A 16,774-nucleotide genomic window follows, 5' to 3' on the forward strand; every position below is an offset into this window, starting at 1 on the left:
AGCATGGCTCGCAAGTGCACAAGGATAATCAAACGCTGGAGGAGAAGAAAATACAACTGGCTGCAGACTGCACCAAGGAGAAACTCAGAGTGATGCAGCAATCTGCTAGCTACCAGCAATTGTAAAAAAGTCATTGCAAAAGTCAATGTCTACGTATCCACAGAGAAAAGATTAGAAACACAATAAGTCCACAGAGTGAAGAAAAAAATGCTATTTGATTGCATGAATATCTGTATATTAGCATATTAAAATAATTATTCATGTATCAAAGTGGCATACACCTCCACTTAATTCAGCTGCCTGCTTTTTGGCATTATCTCCTCCCTAAGCCCTGAGGTACCATTTATTCATGGGAGATTGGTTAAGCAGTGGATGTTGCCATTCAAAGAGAAAGTAACAGAAGTTTCATTTTATGGTGAATCATAGCTTAAGTGCCAAGCAGTCCTTAGTTAACTTGCAATTAAAGAACAAAAATTAAATAGAAAAAAAAAAGGTGACAGGAAGAATTTACAATTTTAGTTAGGAATTTTTGTATGGCAGCATTTCATTTTTTCCCCATGGTATGTTTCTTAATTTCCCCACCCTATGTTTCTCTAGGGTGGAACCTGAAAAACCTATCAGCCAGACTTGCTTAGAATTCACTTCGTCACCAGAGAAGTCCTTCGTCACTTGAGACTCTGGCGCCTTGCTACTGTCTTCACATATGACACTGGACGAGGTCATTCCAGCTCTCTCCAACTTCATTTTACACAGGGATCGAGTAAAAGTGTACCTTACGTGGGAGAGACTGTCCCCCAATGCAAGGAAAATGCAAATCCATTAGAAGTCAATGGCCTCCCCTTCACATCCCCAAAGTTATCTCACTTTCTTGCCTGCACATGGTACTTAAAGGAAGGTTATGGAACTGCTAAGACAGCAAGTTCTAGGCAGCATTTATTTTTCAAGACTGGCTGTCTCAGTTAAGCACCCCAAACTACTCTCGTAATGAAAGATGATTAGTTCTAGTTCAGATCATAGAATTTTTAAAAGTTAATTTTTATACCTGGGTTACTGATGTTCAGAAGTTTGCAGGAGTAGGGGTCTTCTCTGTCCTCCACTGGCACAGCACAACCATGCGCACCTATTATAAACTTCACAAGGACACTAAAATAATTTGGTTTTATTAACACCAGTTCTCTTCCCTCCTCCCTCCACCTTCAATAAACGTATTTCATCACAATGGCCCGTCTTTTACAGGATTAAGATTTTGAACCCCTTAAAAATCAGCAATGAGGGTCTCTATGAAGAGCAACCATGTTAATTCCCTCATAGGGGCTCAATTCCAAACCCACATTAGCCTTTTACATTTCATAATGAGGGTGCAGGAAGATTGGCAACTAGGAATGGGATTCAAGACAGCCAGCACACTAAACAGAAAAAGACCTAAGGCAACACTGAAGGATCCTGAAGCCCTGCCTTTCCCTGCCTGGCTTTGTTATTAATTCAAGATTGTTTGAATATTCTGCATTCAAAAGGCAATGAAAAAAATAATAAGAAGAAAAAAGACACACAGCATCAAAGGAGGAATAAGGACTCCAGACTATCCGTTACAATGAAATATCTCAACTTCAGGTCATAGCAAAACAACAGGTTGCTCTTTCCAGCCCCAATTATGTTTGTGCCACAGTCAGGAGACAACAAGCAGTATGAAGAGTAAGAGGATCCACCTTAGCCCTGTCTTTCATCTAGCAGCTAAACATCCTCCTGGAACTCCATATAAGCTATGAAAGGTCACATTTTTAGATGACTGGAGTAGCTATGCTTCATTCCAAACTGCATGCTGACACCAAATTTGTGAACGGTAAATGGCTTTCAGTGCAAGGCAGGTACCAAGATGAGAGGCCTGTCAAGATGACCATGTTTCCAGGGATGAACTGCAGCAGAACTTTCTCAGTAAGAACAGAGCTGTCTGTAGACTGTCAGGTCTACGCAAGCAATCGGGAAGGGTTCTGCTGGTCGCTCACACTGCAGCAGTTTGGTGTACCTGCTGCAGTGGGAAATAAACCTGAACTTTACAGTTGAGACTGTTGTAAGGGGTTTTTGTGGTTCTCTCACCAACCATGATCCTGCCTGCTTTCAAATATCCTGGATTACTAAGCATTTCAAGTTGCATACTGTACAAAGCGTACACTGCAACACAAAAAAGGGAAAGTCTTATACATCACTAATGAACAGTGGCAATTAATTGCAAAAACAAACAGCAGTGAACAGTCAAACAATTACATTTTCTTCCTTGTATAAAAAATAGTTCCAGCCCAGAACAAGCAGCATTCTTACATATTACTAAGCAGATTTAAAAAATTATCAGAGTACAAGATGCTCACAAATAAAGTAAAAAAAGGAAATGCTTTAAAAAACAAAATAAAGGATTAAATCAAGATATTTAAGCATTATAGTCTTTCCACGTCCCCCCTCACAAAGCCCCAAATTACAAAACACTAGAGATTACCGTTGGCTCAGTGCAGGATGTTGTTTCAGGTGCTTGAACCAAGTGTTCCTTATAACACTGCGCAGTTCATGATTGTGTCGAGCTGATAAAACACCTACAATAACATCATAATGTTTCAGCTTCCACTGAGGAAAGAAGGCCAGTGGACCTAGAAATACACAGTGATAAGGATTTATTATATGCACATATTACCACAAGCCTGAGTTGCAAGCAGTAATTAAAATGCATCTCAAAAGCAAGAGTACTGGGAACCTGAAACGCTAAAAACAGGAAGTAGAAATACTATTGCATTCTTGGTTCAGACTCAGGGAAACTTTTTCAACATGTCAAAACCTTCACTAGCAATCTAGGAAAACTTTACTGCAACAAACTAAGCAAGTCACTGCAGGTAAACAAAACTAAGAAACTGTGACTCACAAAGCAGGCAAGAACACAAGCCTTGGTTTTGACTGACAGTATCTTCCATTATTTAAATATTTGCCGGCCTGTCTTAGGAGCAAACTGCCCCTTGAGAACATGCTCTTGCTGGGCTTCTCTTTCCCATCAGCCACCAGAAACCTCACAGGCAAGACACAAGGTCCTACTGTTCCCTCTGCAAAACTCTTGAGACAGTCTGGGCCTTCTGCTTGCTCATTGGTACCTCCTCCAGCATGATTTACCCTAAAGCCTGGGGGCTTGTCATCACTGGTACCAGGCCCTCACTATTAGAATTCACCATTATTCTACCTAGAAAAAAAAATATTTAAACAAGGTCTGTCAGATTCAGAAATATGCCCATTTTCCCCCTTCTTTTTAAAACTGCTGAACCACCCTTCTGCCTCACCATTTCAACCTAGTATGTCAAGGCCTATCGTTTCTAACCTTTTGAAGCTGAACACCACTCTGCCTTCACACAGGATATTACATCCCTACACTGGGGAATGCTCTGGCTTTATTCATAGCTGGATGTCACCGCCAACACTTGTAATCCATGATTTAGCTTGTGCTGTTTTAATTTAGAGATCATGAAAGCTGGACTTGATTTCAAGCAAGATTATGACCGGAAGAGACCTGAGAAGCTCTTACTTTGAGCCTGCAAATGGTCAGGCAAGTAGCTAAAGTGAATTTGCATAGTTTAATTTATCAGACATTCTGGAGTTAAGAGAGATTTATATTTAGCTTTAGCAAAGGATTGCTTTCCTCTCTTCTCACTATTTTTTTTTCCATTAGGCTGCAGATAAAGAAAACAAATGTAAATGTGAGGGCCCTCTAAACTACTGCATACAGCATAGACAAGATTTTTTTAAATCTAATTTTAAAGAGACCAAAAATACCTCCAAGTCTGTATTGTGTACTCCCACTAGAAAGAGTTGAATTATAATCCAGATTCTACCTTCTGTACCAGCATCCCCTTTCTCCACTTTGAAACTGAGAAGATAAATAGGTCTTGTTACAACTGCTCACTAACCTAGGACCTCACAGCACCTGCCACAAGAGCTGCTGTGCCATATCACACCAGACATCCATCTAGCCTTATATTCCATCTGCAGTATGCAGTGGAAAGGCCTTGGCCTTGCTCTGCACTGAATCAACATCAAGAGATTTCATAACATTTTTTTTGCTTCAGGGGCTATTGATAATGGCCTGCACCTGACTCCCTCATCCCAAAGCCAAATAGAACAGTGCTCTGCAATTGATTCTTGGAACAGTACAAGAGCAGGGCAAGTACAGAGTGATGCTTCCATGGACAAGCCCTTCTCAGTCTATTTCCCACTAAATATTTTGGTTCTAAGCATGCAAACACTGATTTTCAAGAAAAAGGTTAAGTTCCACAATTATTTAAATGAATCTGTACTGACAACAGCTACAAGCTTATCAATAACTTAAGCTGAATGTTAACCTATTAAGAAAGTTTATATCAACTTATGCTCAGAACGACTTAAGAACCCAAGCAGCAAGCCACTAGTTCCATTCCTCAGTGTTTCACTGAAGTCAACTGCTACATCTCTAATAACAACCATACATTGAATTGGTGGCAAGGTTCAGGAAAATTATTTGTTTGCTGAGAGAGCTAAATACAAACCTACTGCCCTATATAACATCTGAAGAAACTTGTAAATTAAACACACTGCTCAATCTGAATACAATTTTAGTTTTCCTTTATGCTGGTAAATACCAACTGTTCAGGGCTCTGTATGTCTTCAGAGGCCATTACATTGCCAAGATCCGCCAGGTCTCCACGACAGCAGAGGTACATGAGACAGCCACACATTTATAAGACTACAACATTACAGCAAATTTCTCTATAGTCTCGTAATTCTCTCTCACATGTCCCTTTTCTTTCCTGGCTCTTCTTCCATCCTTTGATTATTCTTTAAGCAGCCTCTGCAGCCTTAACCACAAGCCTTCCGATATAAATCTCATAGGACGACTAATGTGTTTGTAGACTGCACATGAGGTACTGTTTACACAATTTGGTTTTTAAGATATCACTTTTAATTAGAAGCAGAACCATTTCATTAAACCAAAATTAGAGAAAAATAAAACTAAAAGCAGAAGTCTATGGGGTGAGTTGACTCAGAATAGCATAAGTTGGCTTAAATAAATTAAAAAAAAACAACCTAAAAATAAGCTACTCAAAATATACATACTTTTGATTAGTTTATATTTTAAAATGAGTGAAGCTTTTCGTTATGAACCATTCATGTGGGAACAACGTTAATGTAACGGATGCTTCAGAATTAATATCCTACTGCTTCTAGAACAGACAGCTCTTTCTTGTTTTAGGCCATCTTCAGGCTTAGTAAGGTAGCATTACAGCAGTCTATATTCAGAAGATTGTCTTCTCTGTCCTAAGGGTTATGCCATTTTACTTTTAAAACCACTGAAAAAGGAAAAAAAAGAAAGCTTACTTTCACAAAAACCTAATGAATAAGCTCTCTGCTTGTTAGCAAAGGTTTCTACTTCCTATGGAAAAAAATTTGCTAAACTTTCAGGAAAAGAGATTCATACGTCTCTCCCTGAACTAGCACTATTAAAAAAAGGGGAGATAAAGTCAGAGGCACAGGGGGAAAAAAAAAAGACTAAGGATATTATTCATTTATAAGGATAATTCAGATATGTGCATATGTACACTCTGATGCAGCATAAGTTAAGAGAAAACATTGCTGACCTCCAAGTCAATAATAACAAAATATTTATACAAGCAATCGATACTTGCCACTGGGGACCAAACTTATTTATCATATCTTCTATTTTAACGCACTCTTAGGCCAAAATTTTAAGTCTTGGTAATAGGCTTAAAAAATACATACTGTATCACTCTTACCTTGCACTGCTTGTGCAAGATAATTATGTCTTTCAATTTTGCACTTACAAAGACAAGAAAAGCCTGTAAAGTTGGGGGGGAGAAAATGAAAAAAGCTACATATCACATTCCACAATAAACCCTAAAAGTGTTGCTAACCGAAGGGATGTGAAAGGAGAAGAAACCTTTCCAGTTCAAAGGTCACACTATCACTAGTTGCATTGCTTTTGAATGCTTACTGTCTTAAAGCTGTATCGCAGCTGCATCACACAGCCCAGGACTTCTCAGTGGAACATAAGTAGCCAAATGTGCAATGCCTACCCTACACTCTTTTAGCATCAGGAAGAAAACTGCGTTCACTTTGCTGTTTTGCTTGAGGCTGTTAATCCACAGCAAAAGCTACAAAAACATGAAAGGAAGCAGCCCTCTCTGAGCTGCTGAGATGTATTTCATTCTGTACAGCAACTGTAAGGAGTACTTCTGTCAGCTCTAAGACTGCTGAAGTCCAGCCTGCCAGAGTCTTGTGTCACATGGTTAATAACAAGCTCCTACTGAAGCCTTCTTGGGCTGGGTTATTTGTAAGGACAGGCTCCCACATAATTCTCTGATGTCTGACCATACACGTATTTCTATTAGCACAGTTTTTCACCTCAGTAGGAGCTGCAGTAAGCTTTCACAGGATTCTTGGTCACCAACTTGCATGAAACTTGGTGAAAACGCTGGTCTTTGGGACCTCCACCTGCCTGTCAAGCTTGACTGAGACACGCAGGAAGAGATAAACAAGTGTGTATATAGAGCACAAAGTTGTGCCCTTAGAAGACAAGGCTAAAGACACAGCAGTGTGTCTCCTGCTGAGTTGGCCATGGAAAGAGGTCACTGCTAACAGGCAGTCTGCTGGCCCTGGTCAGATTTTAACCACCTGAGCAGCAGTCAACAGCTCTTGAAGTTTTTCAAAATCCCAAACTACAAAGATTAACATGCATCTCTTCTTCCTGTGAGACTGATTCTCAAGTAAAATATCAAGTTAAACTGTTAATTATATTTACTGTCATTATAAGGAGATGAAAAGATTGAGAGATCACTTAGCTTGATTTTGTCAATAAACAAGGTAAATATGATCTTGCTGCACATATCTCTATTGATGAGTCCCATACCAACTACTAAATTTGCCAGTCATTTTCAGACAAGTTTGACATAGTGTGTAGTCCCCAAAGTGATTAAGTTCCCACGTTTCATGGAACTGCACAGAGAAAAGACTCCTTGTTAGTGCCCGCACTGAGAAACACAGCAGTGTAGGCTTACCTGCACTATCAGGCACCAGAGGACCTCCACTGGAGACTGCTAGAATAAGTGAGCTCCACAGAAGGCTGAGCTTTGTGTCTTATGCTACCCATGCAGCTGTTTGTTTGTTGTTTTTTGGGGTTTTTTGTTGTTTGTTTTTTTTTTTTTAATCAATGAATGGAACTAAGTAGGCCAGGCAGAAATTATTAAGAATATTCTCAACTAATCCACTTCATATGATAAAACTAAAAAGGAACACCCCCCTCTCCCCACAAAAACAACCCACACATTCCACGTTATCTCTGCCTATTCTTGTGACTTTGCAACCATATTCCTGTTTTTAAATGCCTTTCTCTTTCTTCTGTGCTACTTTGTGAAAGATCCAAACAAACACGGAGGAAGGAATTAACTGAATATAAAGAAGGTTTGTATTCACAGAATGCTGACACACACAGAAAAAAGAACAAACCAAAGAGCAAAAGCAGCTCTTTCCCCCTCTCTAATCTTCTTCACTTAAAGTAATCTGCTATAGCTCATCTGCGTTACAGGTTTCTCTGCAAGTAGAGCTACATGACCCCCCTTGCAGTACCTACTTTATACCAGAGCTAAAAATCACCAAGATGTGCACCCCTGGTTCCTGCAGGAGCACAGTGCTCCTTGAGACAGACAAGCCTTTAGACAAGCTTTTAAACAAGCTTTACAGATTCAAAGAGGAAAACCTCTGTAGGCAGATTTTTTTTTTTTTTTTTTTAATATCAGCAGCATTCCCTTAAAGAAATAGAACAGCAGGGTCCTTCTGAGTTGCAAAGTGACAGTAGTAATACTGGTGGGATGACGGTGCTCTAAGCACCATTAATGATACAGCACTTGCACGCTTCTAGACAAATCGGGGAACAATGGCCAAAGCATCGGAAGTGTAAACACAAAAGGAATAAAGCAAATCCTTTTTGCAACACTGAAACTGATACCCTTTTTTGGGAGGGGAAGCATAGCAACTTTATCCTTTGAAAAGTAGTTACCAATCCCTGATGCCATGGAAAAAAAGTTCCCAAGGAAGGCTACTTGCTCCCTTCTGGCTGTTCTACTCAGTTGGCAATTTAGAAGAGAACCGGTGAAGAGCTTCCTTCAGCCGCAAACCATGCTCTCAACTCTGGCAGAACTGGCACTCTTTGCCCCCTGCTCCAATGCCAAAACACAAAAATGCAACTCCAGTGCTGGTCGTTAGTAGTTTGCAATGTCTCAGACATCAGTCCACAGAATAACTGCAAACTAAAAAAATCCCAATTCAGTTGGAAAACACTGTCAGCTTTGTTGTGGATTCTTTGTCAATTATTTCGTGCCCATCAAAGGTGAGGGGCTTGTTTTTACTGGGGATGGCCCATCCCTGGAAAACAATGTTATAGTAAAAATCTCATAGATCAAGGCTGGGGAAAAACTGACACTTTAGACAGAACTGCACAGCTACTGCCAATGCCAAACCTGACCTGCTGATGGAAGGTTTCCATTTTCAAGGCCATCAGCCTATTAGATGAAATAACTTTGTGACCAAGCAACATACTACTCCCTGACAGACAGGCTTAACAGATTTCAAACAACATCTTTTCTTAAGAAAGTATCACATTTTGCCAGAATTTCTCCTTACAGAGCACTGCATCCCTCAAAACCTCAGAGTTTGATTCTACATTTTGTAATTTCAGTACTGAAAAGCCAAAAGCAGGTTAAGCTCTCCCTCCTTCCCTCTCACCTGTCATGTACACAGGCTAGTCTGTGAGGGGGACAGCCCTAATTCTGCAAAGCAGATCACCAAATGCCAGCCTAACCAACCTTGTATGCAGTTCTTCAGGCCAGTGCCTGAAGAAGTACGTGCTGAACCACAGGACAACAGATGGCATGCAAGCAGTTTCTAGAAAATGGTGGTTTTTAATCTGTTGCATAATTATTCACTAGTAAAAGATTGACTTTAACAAAACCAAAAGGGCCAATTCTTAGCTGCCACACACCCCCAGAAATGTAACAGGAATAACGTCTTAAAGGGCATTAGCATCAGCAAAGAAGTAGCATATTCATTGAATGTGTGGGGCTTTCTGATTAGGCACTGTAACTGAAGCCCTACAATGAGTAATTTCCTACTCAATAAGACTTGTGCCATCAATTAACATACACAATTAGCAATGAATCCACCTGGAGTGCTAAAAGCAGGTCTGTCTGTTCTTTCTCAAGTTTCTGAGGTCATTTTATAATTAGAATTTATCTAAGATTTTTACAAAAATTAACTAAAGCTTCCTACCCACGAACTTCCTTTGGATAGCACTTGTTTGTAACCAGTTAGACAAGGACTTCCATTAAACCTAAAAGCACATTCTTGCACCATTCTTGCTCAGAAGTATGAATTACAGTCCCATTAACTGATGAACACAAAGAAAGTAGGGAGCCACCGAAGTCAGGACACCGAAGCAAAGGCCAGTGCCTTTGGTCTCGGAACTGATCCTAGTTTTTTTTTTTTTCCAATGAACGAGTACTGCCTACAAGAAGGGTACTCTATCTTCTGTGACACCAAGGTGAAAGTGATCATGAACACAGAGAAAGTCAGAATACTGCACAGGGAGAGACACAACTGAGGGCCAAAGCATGCAGGCAGACTACAGGCCTTTCACATGGGGTAGTTAAGAAGAAGGTTTTATTAAAGGAGGTACTTCCAATAGAGAAAGAGAAGTAGATGGAACGCGTGAAGACTGGAACACTGTTTACATTTAATATCATCTGACCTATAGACAACAAAAATGCAGTGCTTTCCAGAAATGGAAAGCCTATTTTGCCAGTAGAAATTAGAAGTACCTGAATTGCTCAGCTTAAGAAAACAAAGGTTTAAAATAGATACCTTTGATCTCTATGGTTACATGATGGAGGTGTACTTGAAGGAGGAGAAAGACCCTTTTAACTGAAAGGCTTAAGAACAGAAGGGCATAAACCAGTTGCAAGTAAGTTTAGGCCAGAAATGAGGAAAAATTTCTAACCAGGACAACAAGCTTCTGGAACAGCCTCTTCCTAAGACTGCTAGGAATCCACGTGAACAAAAAAAAGCCACCCCAACCCTTCACTAAATAAATGTAGGCTGCCCAGCTCCCATTTTAAGACAGAGACCAGGAGTTGCTTATTAGAAAAAGTAAGCAGAATTGATGGCCAGAGATGTCTATTCCAGTCTTGTGTTAATGAGTCAGTGATGTCAAGGTAAATAATGACTAAAACAGGTTATCAACTTTTTAACAAATTTCCATTTATGTGCGTGTGCACTATGACTATTGAGAGGGGAATTAAACTCCTCAAGAAATAGAATTGCTGTTCACTCTGCCTGTGACCTCCACTAGTAGCTAATTTTGCAGCTGCTGAGACATACAGATGCTACACAGAAATACCAAAGAATACACAAATAATGCATTTTTATGTCAAACCTGTTGTAAAACACTGTCCCATGATCAGATTTAATTTTTATTCATACCAGTGATTCCAGGTAGTAGGTAATAAAGAGCAGCTGGAGCAGTAAACAAGAAAAAAAAAAGATTACTCAATAATCAAATGAAACAAGACTGGCTTTATCAGGCAGTACCAGATCCTCTTAAATAGTTTCAGATTCAAAAAGCTTTTTAATAAATACGGACATTTCTTACTCTTGTATACGAATTCATTAATGTTCCTAAAACACTCTGAATAATAAAAAAAAACAACACAGAAGACATCAGAGATAAAAGAGGTCCCTTAGCTCATCCTTCTTTCTTCTGCCAAGGCAGCCATACCTACAGCTTGTACATTTCACGGTACTTTGAAGGCTAAGAGGCAGACTCTTCCTTAAATCATCATGCAAGGATCAGGCCTACAAAGAGACAGCACGTATACAGTATTGAGCATTTCCTATGAATGATGGAAGTTCTCTTTTTATAAAAGGCATCAGTTTTTCTCTCCTCAGTGTGAATAAATCACTCAATAGTTACAACTAAATAACCGTTGCACAAACAAAATGTACACTTACTCTTTCAGTATTAAAAAAGCACTGGGGTTTTTTTAATCCTAGTTATCCTAACATTATCCAGTACAACATAGTTTCACAGTAACAAACACAAACTCCAATAATAACTGCTTGAAACAGTGAATCTCTGAAGAGGAAAGCTTCTTCCCTCCCTCCCCAACCGAGAAACTTCTGGATTTTCTTTAGAAACGTTTGTTAGTGGAAAACACATTTCTGCATAAAAGGTCATCATGAGATTCCACATTGCCACTTCTAACTCCAAATTAATGCACTGAAGTTACAAAAGCAGCACCGTGAAAGATGAGGAACAAAACCAACCAGACAATTCAAACACACTTCAGGCTAACAACTAGCACTCCCCTTCTTTTACAATGGAAGTGTGACCACCGCTCATTTGACATGCAAGGGCCAGAATACAGACACAGCCACACCCGTACCCGTACAACTGCAGCCTTCAGACTGCCCGAATGCACTGGCTTTGCTCCTTTCACACCTGCATTATTAATTACCACCGGAAATCAGCAGACTCTCCTCGCCTCACAGTTGTGTACACTCCGCACAGGGAACAGGCACCAGTCGCAAAGTGCGGCTTCGTTAGTGAACAGGCTACTGGGTTGCTAAACAGAGCTCTAAGCAGATCTCAAGTAAAAAAAAAAAAAAAAAAAAGACCACCATTTTTTCTTTATCATTTTTTTCAGATGTCCTGTAGAGAATTTCTTAACGTTCTCAAACAGCACCTACGAGTAGCTGACAAAAGTTTGTGTTCCAACACATCTTTTTCTACCAGGCATGCAGATTTGCAGCCTGAAAACTACAACTCGTTTTACAAAGAGCGCAACGTAGGCCCTTAGGGGTCTGGTTTCACTTGTGTCGGATCATACCCGATCCTATGAATAGCTTTTTGCACCAAAGCGGTTTTAAAGACCGCTAAGGCAAACACGGCACCGTGCAAAGAGCTATTCCTGGGACTGGGGACGGCCCGACACAAGTGAAATCGGTGGGAATTTCTTCCCCACGCACCTCAGTGGGAGCGGGAGGGCACCCGTGGCGCAGGGGTTTTCAGAAGGGGCTGCTGCCCCACGGAAAGCTGCGACCGCGGCCGGTACCTCCAGTTTAAGTCGCAGACCCAGCGCTGCTCTCCACAGCTCGACACGAGTCGTTACCTCCCGATGATTCCACACGGGCACTCCGGGCGCTTTCCCCTGGCGGGCTCCCTCCCAGCCCGGCAGCCGGCAGGCAGACCCGCCGGCAGAAGCGCTGCCCTCAGCCACAGAAACGCCGGCACCGCCACGGCGTTACGCAGCGGGGGGGCGGCCCCGACCGTTTAACGGCCACAGCCTCACCCCCCACGCACACGCACACCCCTTCCCCGCGCGGCGGCAAGCGCGGGCCGCTCCCCGGGGCCGCCGCCGAGGGGCTCACTCGCCTCCCGGCCCCATCAACTGCCCCAGCCACCCGCGGCACCTCCGTTCCCCCAGCCCCACAGGCGCCCTGCCCCGCGGCCCCCGACCTCTCCTCACCAGGCTCCTGGGGGTGGGGGAGCCCTGCGCGCCCGGGGTGCCTGTGCCCCGGGCAGCCGTCGCCGCCCGCCCCTTCCCTACCTGCCGGCTGCCTCCCGGGGCCGCCGGGGCAGCTGAGCAGCAGCCAGAGGTGCAGCGCGACCCCGACCGCACAGGGGCACAGCAGCACCAGCCAGTTTCGCATTGGCCGCCGCCGCAGCCAGCCCCTGCCCCTCCGCGCCGGCCTCTCCCAGCGGCGCCGGGGCGACGGGCCGACTCGGCCGCCCGCGGCTCCTCCCCGCGCCGCCGCCGCCGCCGCTCGGCCGGGCCGGGCTGCGCTACCCCGCGGCCGCCGGGAGCTGCAGTCCCGCTCCAGTCCCGGCGGGCAGCGGCGGCGCGGGCGGCGGCGGCGGCCGCCTACAGCCCCCACAATGCCGCGGGGCGGGGCGGCGCGGCGCGGCCCCGGGAGGCTGAGGCGAGCGGGGCCGGCTGTGCAGCGCACGGCGGGGCGGCGGCGGCGGGGGCTGCTCGGCGGGGAGAGCCAGCAGGCGTCCTCCCCCGCGGGGAAATGCCGAGGAAGCACGGCTTTACCTCACGTTTTACATGGCAGGGAAGCGTAGACGTCGGGGGAGGGGGAAGAGTCGCCGGGGCGGTAGCAGCGCGTTGTCCTTACGGATTGCTCCCCGCTGGGGAGCCACGGGGCTTCTCCTGTGGCCGCCCAGGCTGCCCTCGGGCCCCAGCCGCCGGCCTCGCCTCCCGCCGGGCTGGCCGTGCCCGAGCCGCCGCTGCTGTGCAGCGTGGCCCAGCCGGGGCAGGGGGCTGAGGCGCGGGGCGGCGGCGGGCAGCAGCGGCGGGGAAAAGCTCCGCCGGTTGGTCTGTGTCTGGGCAACGCTACGGTTATCTGCTGAATGCCCCTTCTAAACAGCCATGGTGTAGTAACAAAACAGCTTTCCAGAACAATCCTTTACTAATCCAATAAAGAGGAGGGGGTGCTTCGCTTTGGTAAAGAGCTGCAACGGCATTACAAGCTCTTTCTGGAGTATTTTATTCCAGCAGGGAACGTGTTATTTGACGCGTTATTTGAAATTCCAGCGGGGATTTTAGACAAAGTGTCCTTAACTGTGACTGGATCGTGGCCAAGAATCGACAGTAGCATTCTTGTTCTTGCAGAAGTATTTTATGAAATGTTAATAGCCCAAGCTCAGCTACGCACCTTACCTACAGACTGACCCGCCAAGAGGGCAGCCCTCTGCAGAACGCCTCGCTGACTGAAGGGCCTTAAATAGGATTGGTGGAGGAGCGCATAAGATTATCAACACCTTGAGAAGTTACTTGTCTCTGGTCCCTCTGAACACAGATAACGGAGAGGAATGTTTCCTGGACTTCTGGAGGGTGAATCTAAAAGTGAGGTGGATAAATAAGCAGAGGCTTCTCAGAAGTTAAAGTATAAACTAGAAGTTTATGTGTAGTAGCCGTAAGGCTTAAATGAACGCTTGCTGATGCTATTCTACCAGAAAGACATAATTTAGTAAAGGAACCTGATACATAAGAAAGGATTTAGTAAAGGAACCTGATTGAAAGAAAGGATTAAGTTTTTAGGAAAAGACTAAAATCTGCTTTTGAAAATCCCCAAGCCATGAAAAGTGTTTGGAAAATGTTTAAAGTCCTTTCAAACAGCTTAATTAAGATTCATTTTTTTCATCAACTGGAGTGAGATATTAGAAGGAAAACCAATGACTTCTTTAACCTTTATATATTGGGTTTAAACAGCAAAAGGAAAATGTTTTGGAAATACATGGACTTTAGTTTGTTTGCATACTTGAACATACTTAATATGCAATTGAGTGTGTACTTGTCAGCAAATAATAGTGCTAGGAAAAGTATTTACACAAAAATGCTATTGTTATTAATCACTGTTTACATTTGACTTGCCTTTCAGCAGGTTCAGCTGCAGAAATAAAAACTGGTCCAACTGCTAATATTATTCTATATTTGCCTATATTCCTTGTAGTCAATACGTTAGGTTCTCTCCCCAAGCTTTACCCCAGGCCAGGTGAACTGATGGGTGTCTTACTTATAAACATGTCTGGGAGTGATTACTTCCTTGCAGACAAACCAGAGGACCCAATTCCTTAATATCGTGCTTTCTATGCAGTGGTATACTTACTATGCTCAGGTATAAAGGAATATATAATGTACAAAACAGGAGAAATCTGTTCCTACTTTTATCTTCCACATTACAGAAACAGGGTATCCTGGTCAAAAGGACAATATATATGCATTTTTTATTAGTCATGCAGGAAATTATTAAAAATATAGTGTAGTTGTAGAAGACGGGACTTTCCTACTCCATTTTCTATCAGATTCTCTGCAAGATTTTCAAAGCCAAAGAGGTAACCTACGCCTCCCAACTTCATCATCTGTAGAAGACGCAAGCAGTGGTGCTTCTCATGTTGTGTATAACATTGAACGTGTGCACCTGTGTATAAATCATGAGGTGATCAGAGCCAACCATTAACCTGGTTTTCAGAAGTTCCCATTAGCAAAGCAGTTTCAGTTTGCCTTCTTGAGGGCTTCTATGAGGACTAGTATGTTGGGGAAGCAAGCTGATATCGGAGTGTCTAAACATGGATTCGAGGCACAGAGTTTTAGGCGCGCTTTTTGAAAAGTCTTGGCCCATATAAAGATGAGATTTTTTCCAGGAGTTTTAGAATCATGAATATATATATACTGTAAAAAGACAAATAGATCTTGAATATAACTTCTAGGTAATGGCAAATTATTTTCCTGGAAGACAGCAAATTTTGGGTTGGGTTATGCCAATTCTTGGTATCATTTACCAAAAATACACCGTTTTCATTCTGCGCTTTCTGAGCAGATTTACTCTTCTGACATTACAGACTCAGGTTGTACCTCGGGCACACAAAGTACAGTACAGGCACAACATGTTGGGCACAAGAACTGGAGATAGAAGAGACAGACATTTTAGTCCCCAGGCTGCTTGCAGACTTAAGGTGCTTCTATTAAATTTGCATAATGTCTCTGGATAAGCATCTCCTGTCTGACACAGAGGAGACGCACACCTTGATGGATACCAGAGCCGAGGTTGTATACCACAGCTAGCCAGTCGGTAGCATTCAGTTTTTTAATGTTTGTTCGCCTGATTATTGCCCCCAGTGGGTGACTGGGATTTTTTTAGGAGACTGGCAGCAGGTGACAGGAGCAAGAAGCAGGGTAGAGCTGCATCTGTTTTAACAGAGTTCATCCCCAGGGAGTTGTGTGTTTTATTGATCTGTGTGTGCTCCAACTGAAAGCAGAGGAAGGACTGGTGAGAGATTCTGGTTTGGGGATTCAGAGCTTAACTTTCTCCACACCTTGCAGTAATACTGATATATTACATTCCTCAAAATCATTGTGCCTTCAGTTATTTGAGGAAAAAAATTTAAAAGAGATTACAGATCAGGGTACGAAGCATTTTATTAGAGTTTAAAGGGCTGTAAATTTGCATCCCAAGAGTGTGTCTTTTTTTTTTTTCCAGTGTTCATAACCTAAACAGATTCACTGTCTGTATTGAGGAATTATCAATCCTTTCCTTACCTTCCTTAGAATCTTTAGAAGAAATAGATTTTGTTTATTTTCCCAAACAGAAGAGATGTCTCCCTGCCTCCCCTTTCGGCTTTCTCATCTGGATGAAGCGCAGATGCAGAGGAGTTCCCAGACTCCTCGGCTTGGGCTATTAATGCCGTCAGTGTCGCTGGGGTCTCCTGAGGACAGACAAAGGAATCCTGCGAAAACTGATCACTGGAAAACAGGCTGTCTTGCTGACGGGCCTGCCAGCTCATATCATTAGCAGCAGCAAAGTCAATGGTATGTGACCAGCTGGCTCTAAGGACCGTGATGGACAGGCATGAAGAGAGACGCTAATAGAAAGCTTTGGGCAGCACACAGTATGCAGTCGGTGTGGCGTGAGGGCTGTGCTCATTTGTACACTGAATGGAGGCAAGAATCTAACAAGATTTTGCCCATGGCTATCTTCCTTAATGGTCTCTTAAGGGAGATTTGCCAGTCACTTGAAAAAAATCCAGATACGGTATGACTACCAATTCTACTCTATGTTCTCCTTTATTAAGAGATTCAAGGAACTAAAAAGGTCAAGGAGGCAGTATTTCCTTTAGAGAAACCACATTGATTTGCCTCTT

At 43.1% G+C, this 16,774-nt stretch overlaps 1 protein-coding gene across 8 annotated transcripts in view; it reads right to left on the minus strand.

Moving 5' to 3' along the window:
• The window catches only part of B3GALNT2 (beta-1,3-N-acetylgalactosaminyltransferase 2), a 29,146-nt gene extending 16,209 nt beyond the window's left edge, over positions 1-12,937 (minus strand). Inside the window, exons 1-3 of one of the 8 annotated variants that reach the window (XM_075495929.1) lie at positions 12,597-12,933; positions 2,489-2,636; positions 1,043-1,143 (exon numbers count right to left, since the gene is read on the minus strand). In XM_075495929.1, coding sequence (XP_075352044.1) covers positions 1,043-1,143; positions 2,489-2,636; positions 12,597-12,780 — 433 coding nt within the window. In that variant the 5' untranslated portion in view covers positions 12,781-12,933. Of the gene's footprint in view, positions 1-1,042; positions 1,144-2,488; positions 2,637-10,504; positions 10,567-12,596 lie in introns of those variants that run through there. The other 7 variants (XM_075495928.1, XM_075495933.1, XM_075495932.1 and 4 more) reach the window with 7 other exon arrangements.
• Between the last annotated feature and the right edge of the window lie 3,837 nt (positions 12,938-16,774).

This window comes from Mycteria americana, chromosome 3 (assembly GCF_035582795.1).
Source record: "Mycteria americana isolate JAX WOST 10 ecotype Jacksonville Zoo and Gardens chromosome 3, USCA_MyAme_1.0, whole genome shotgun sequence".
NCBI classification, from domain to species: Eukaryota; Metazoa; Chordata; class Aves; order Ciconiiformes; family Ciconiidae; genus Mycteria; species Mycteria americana.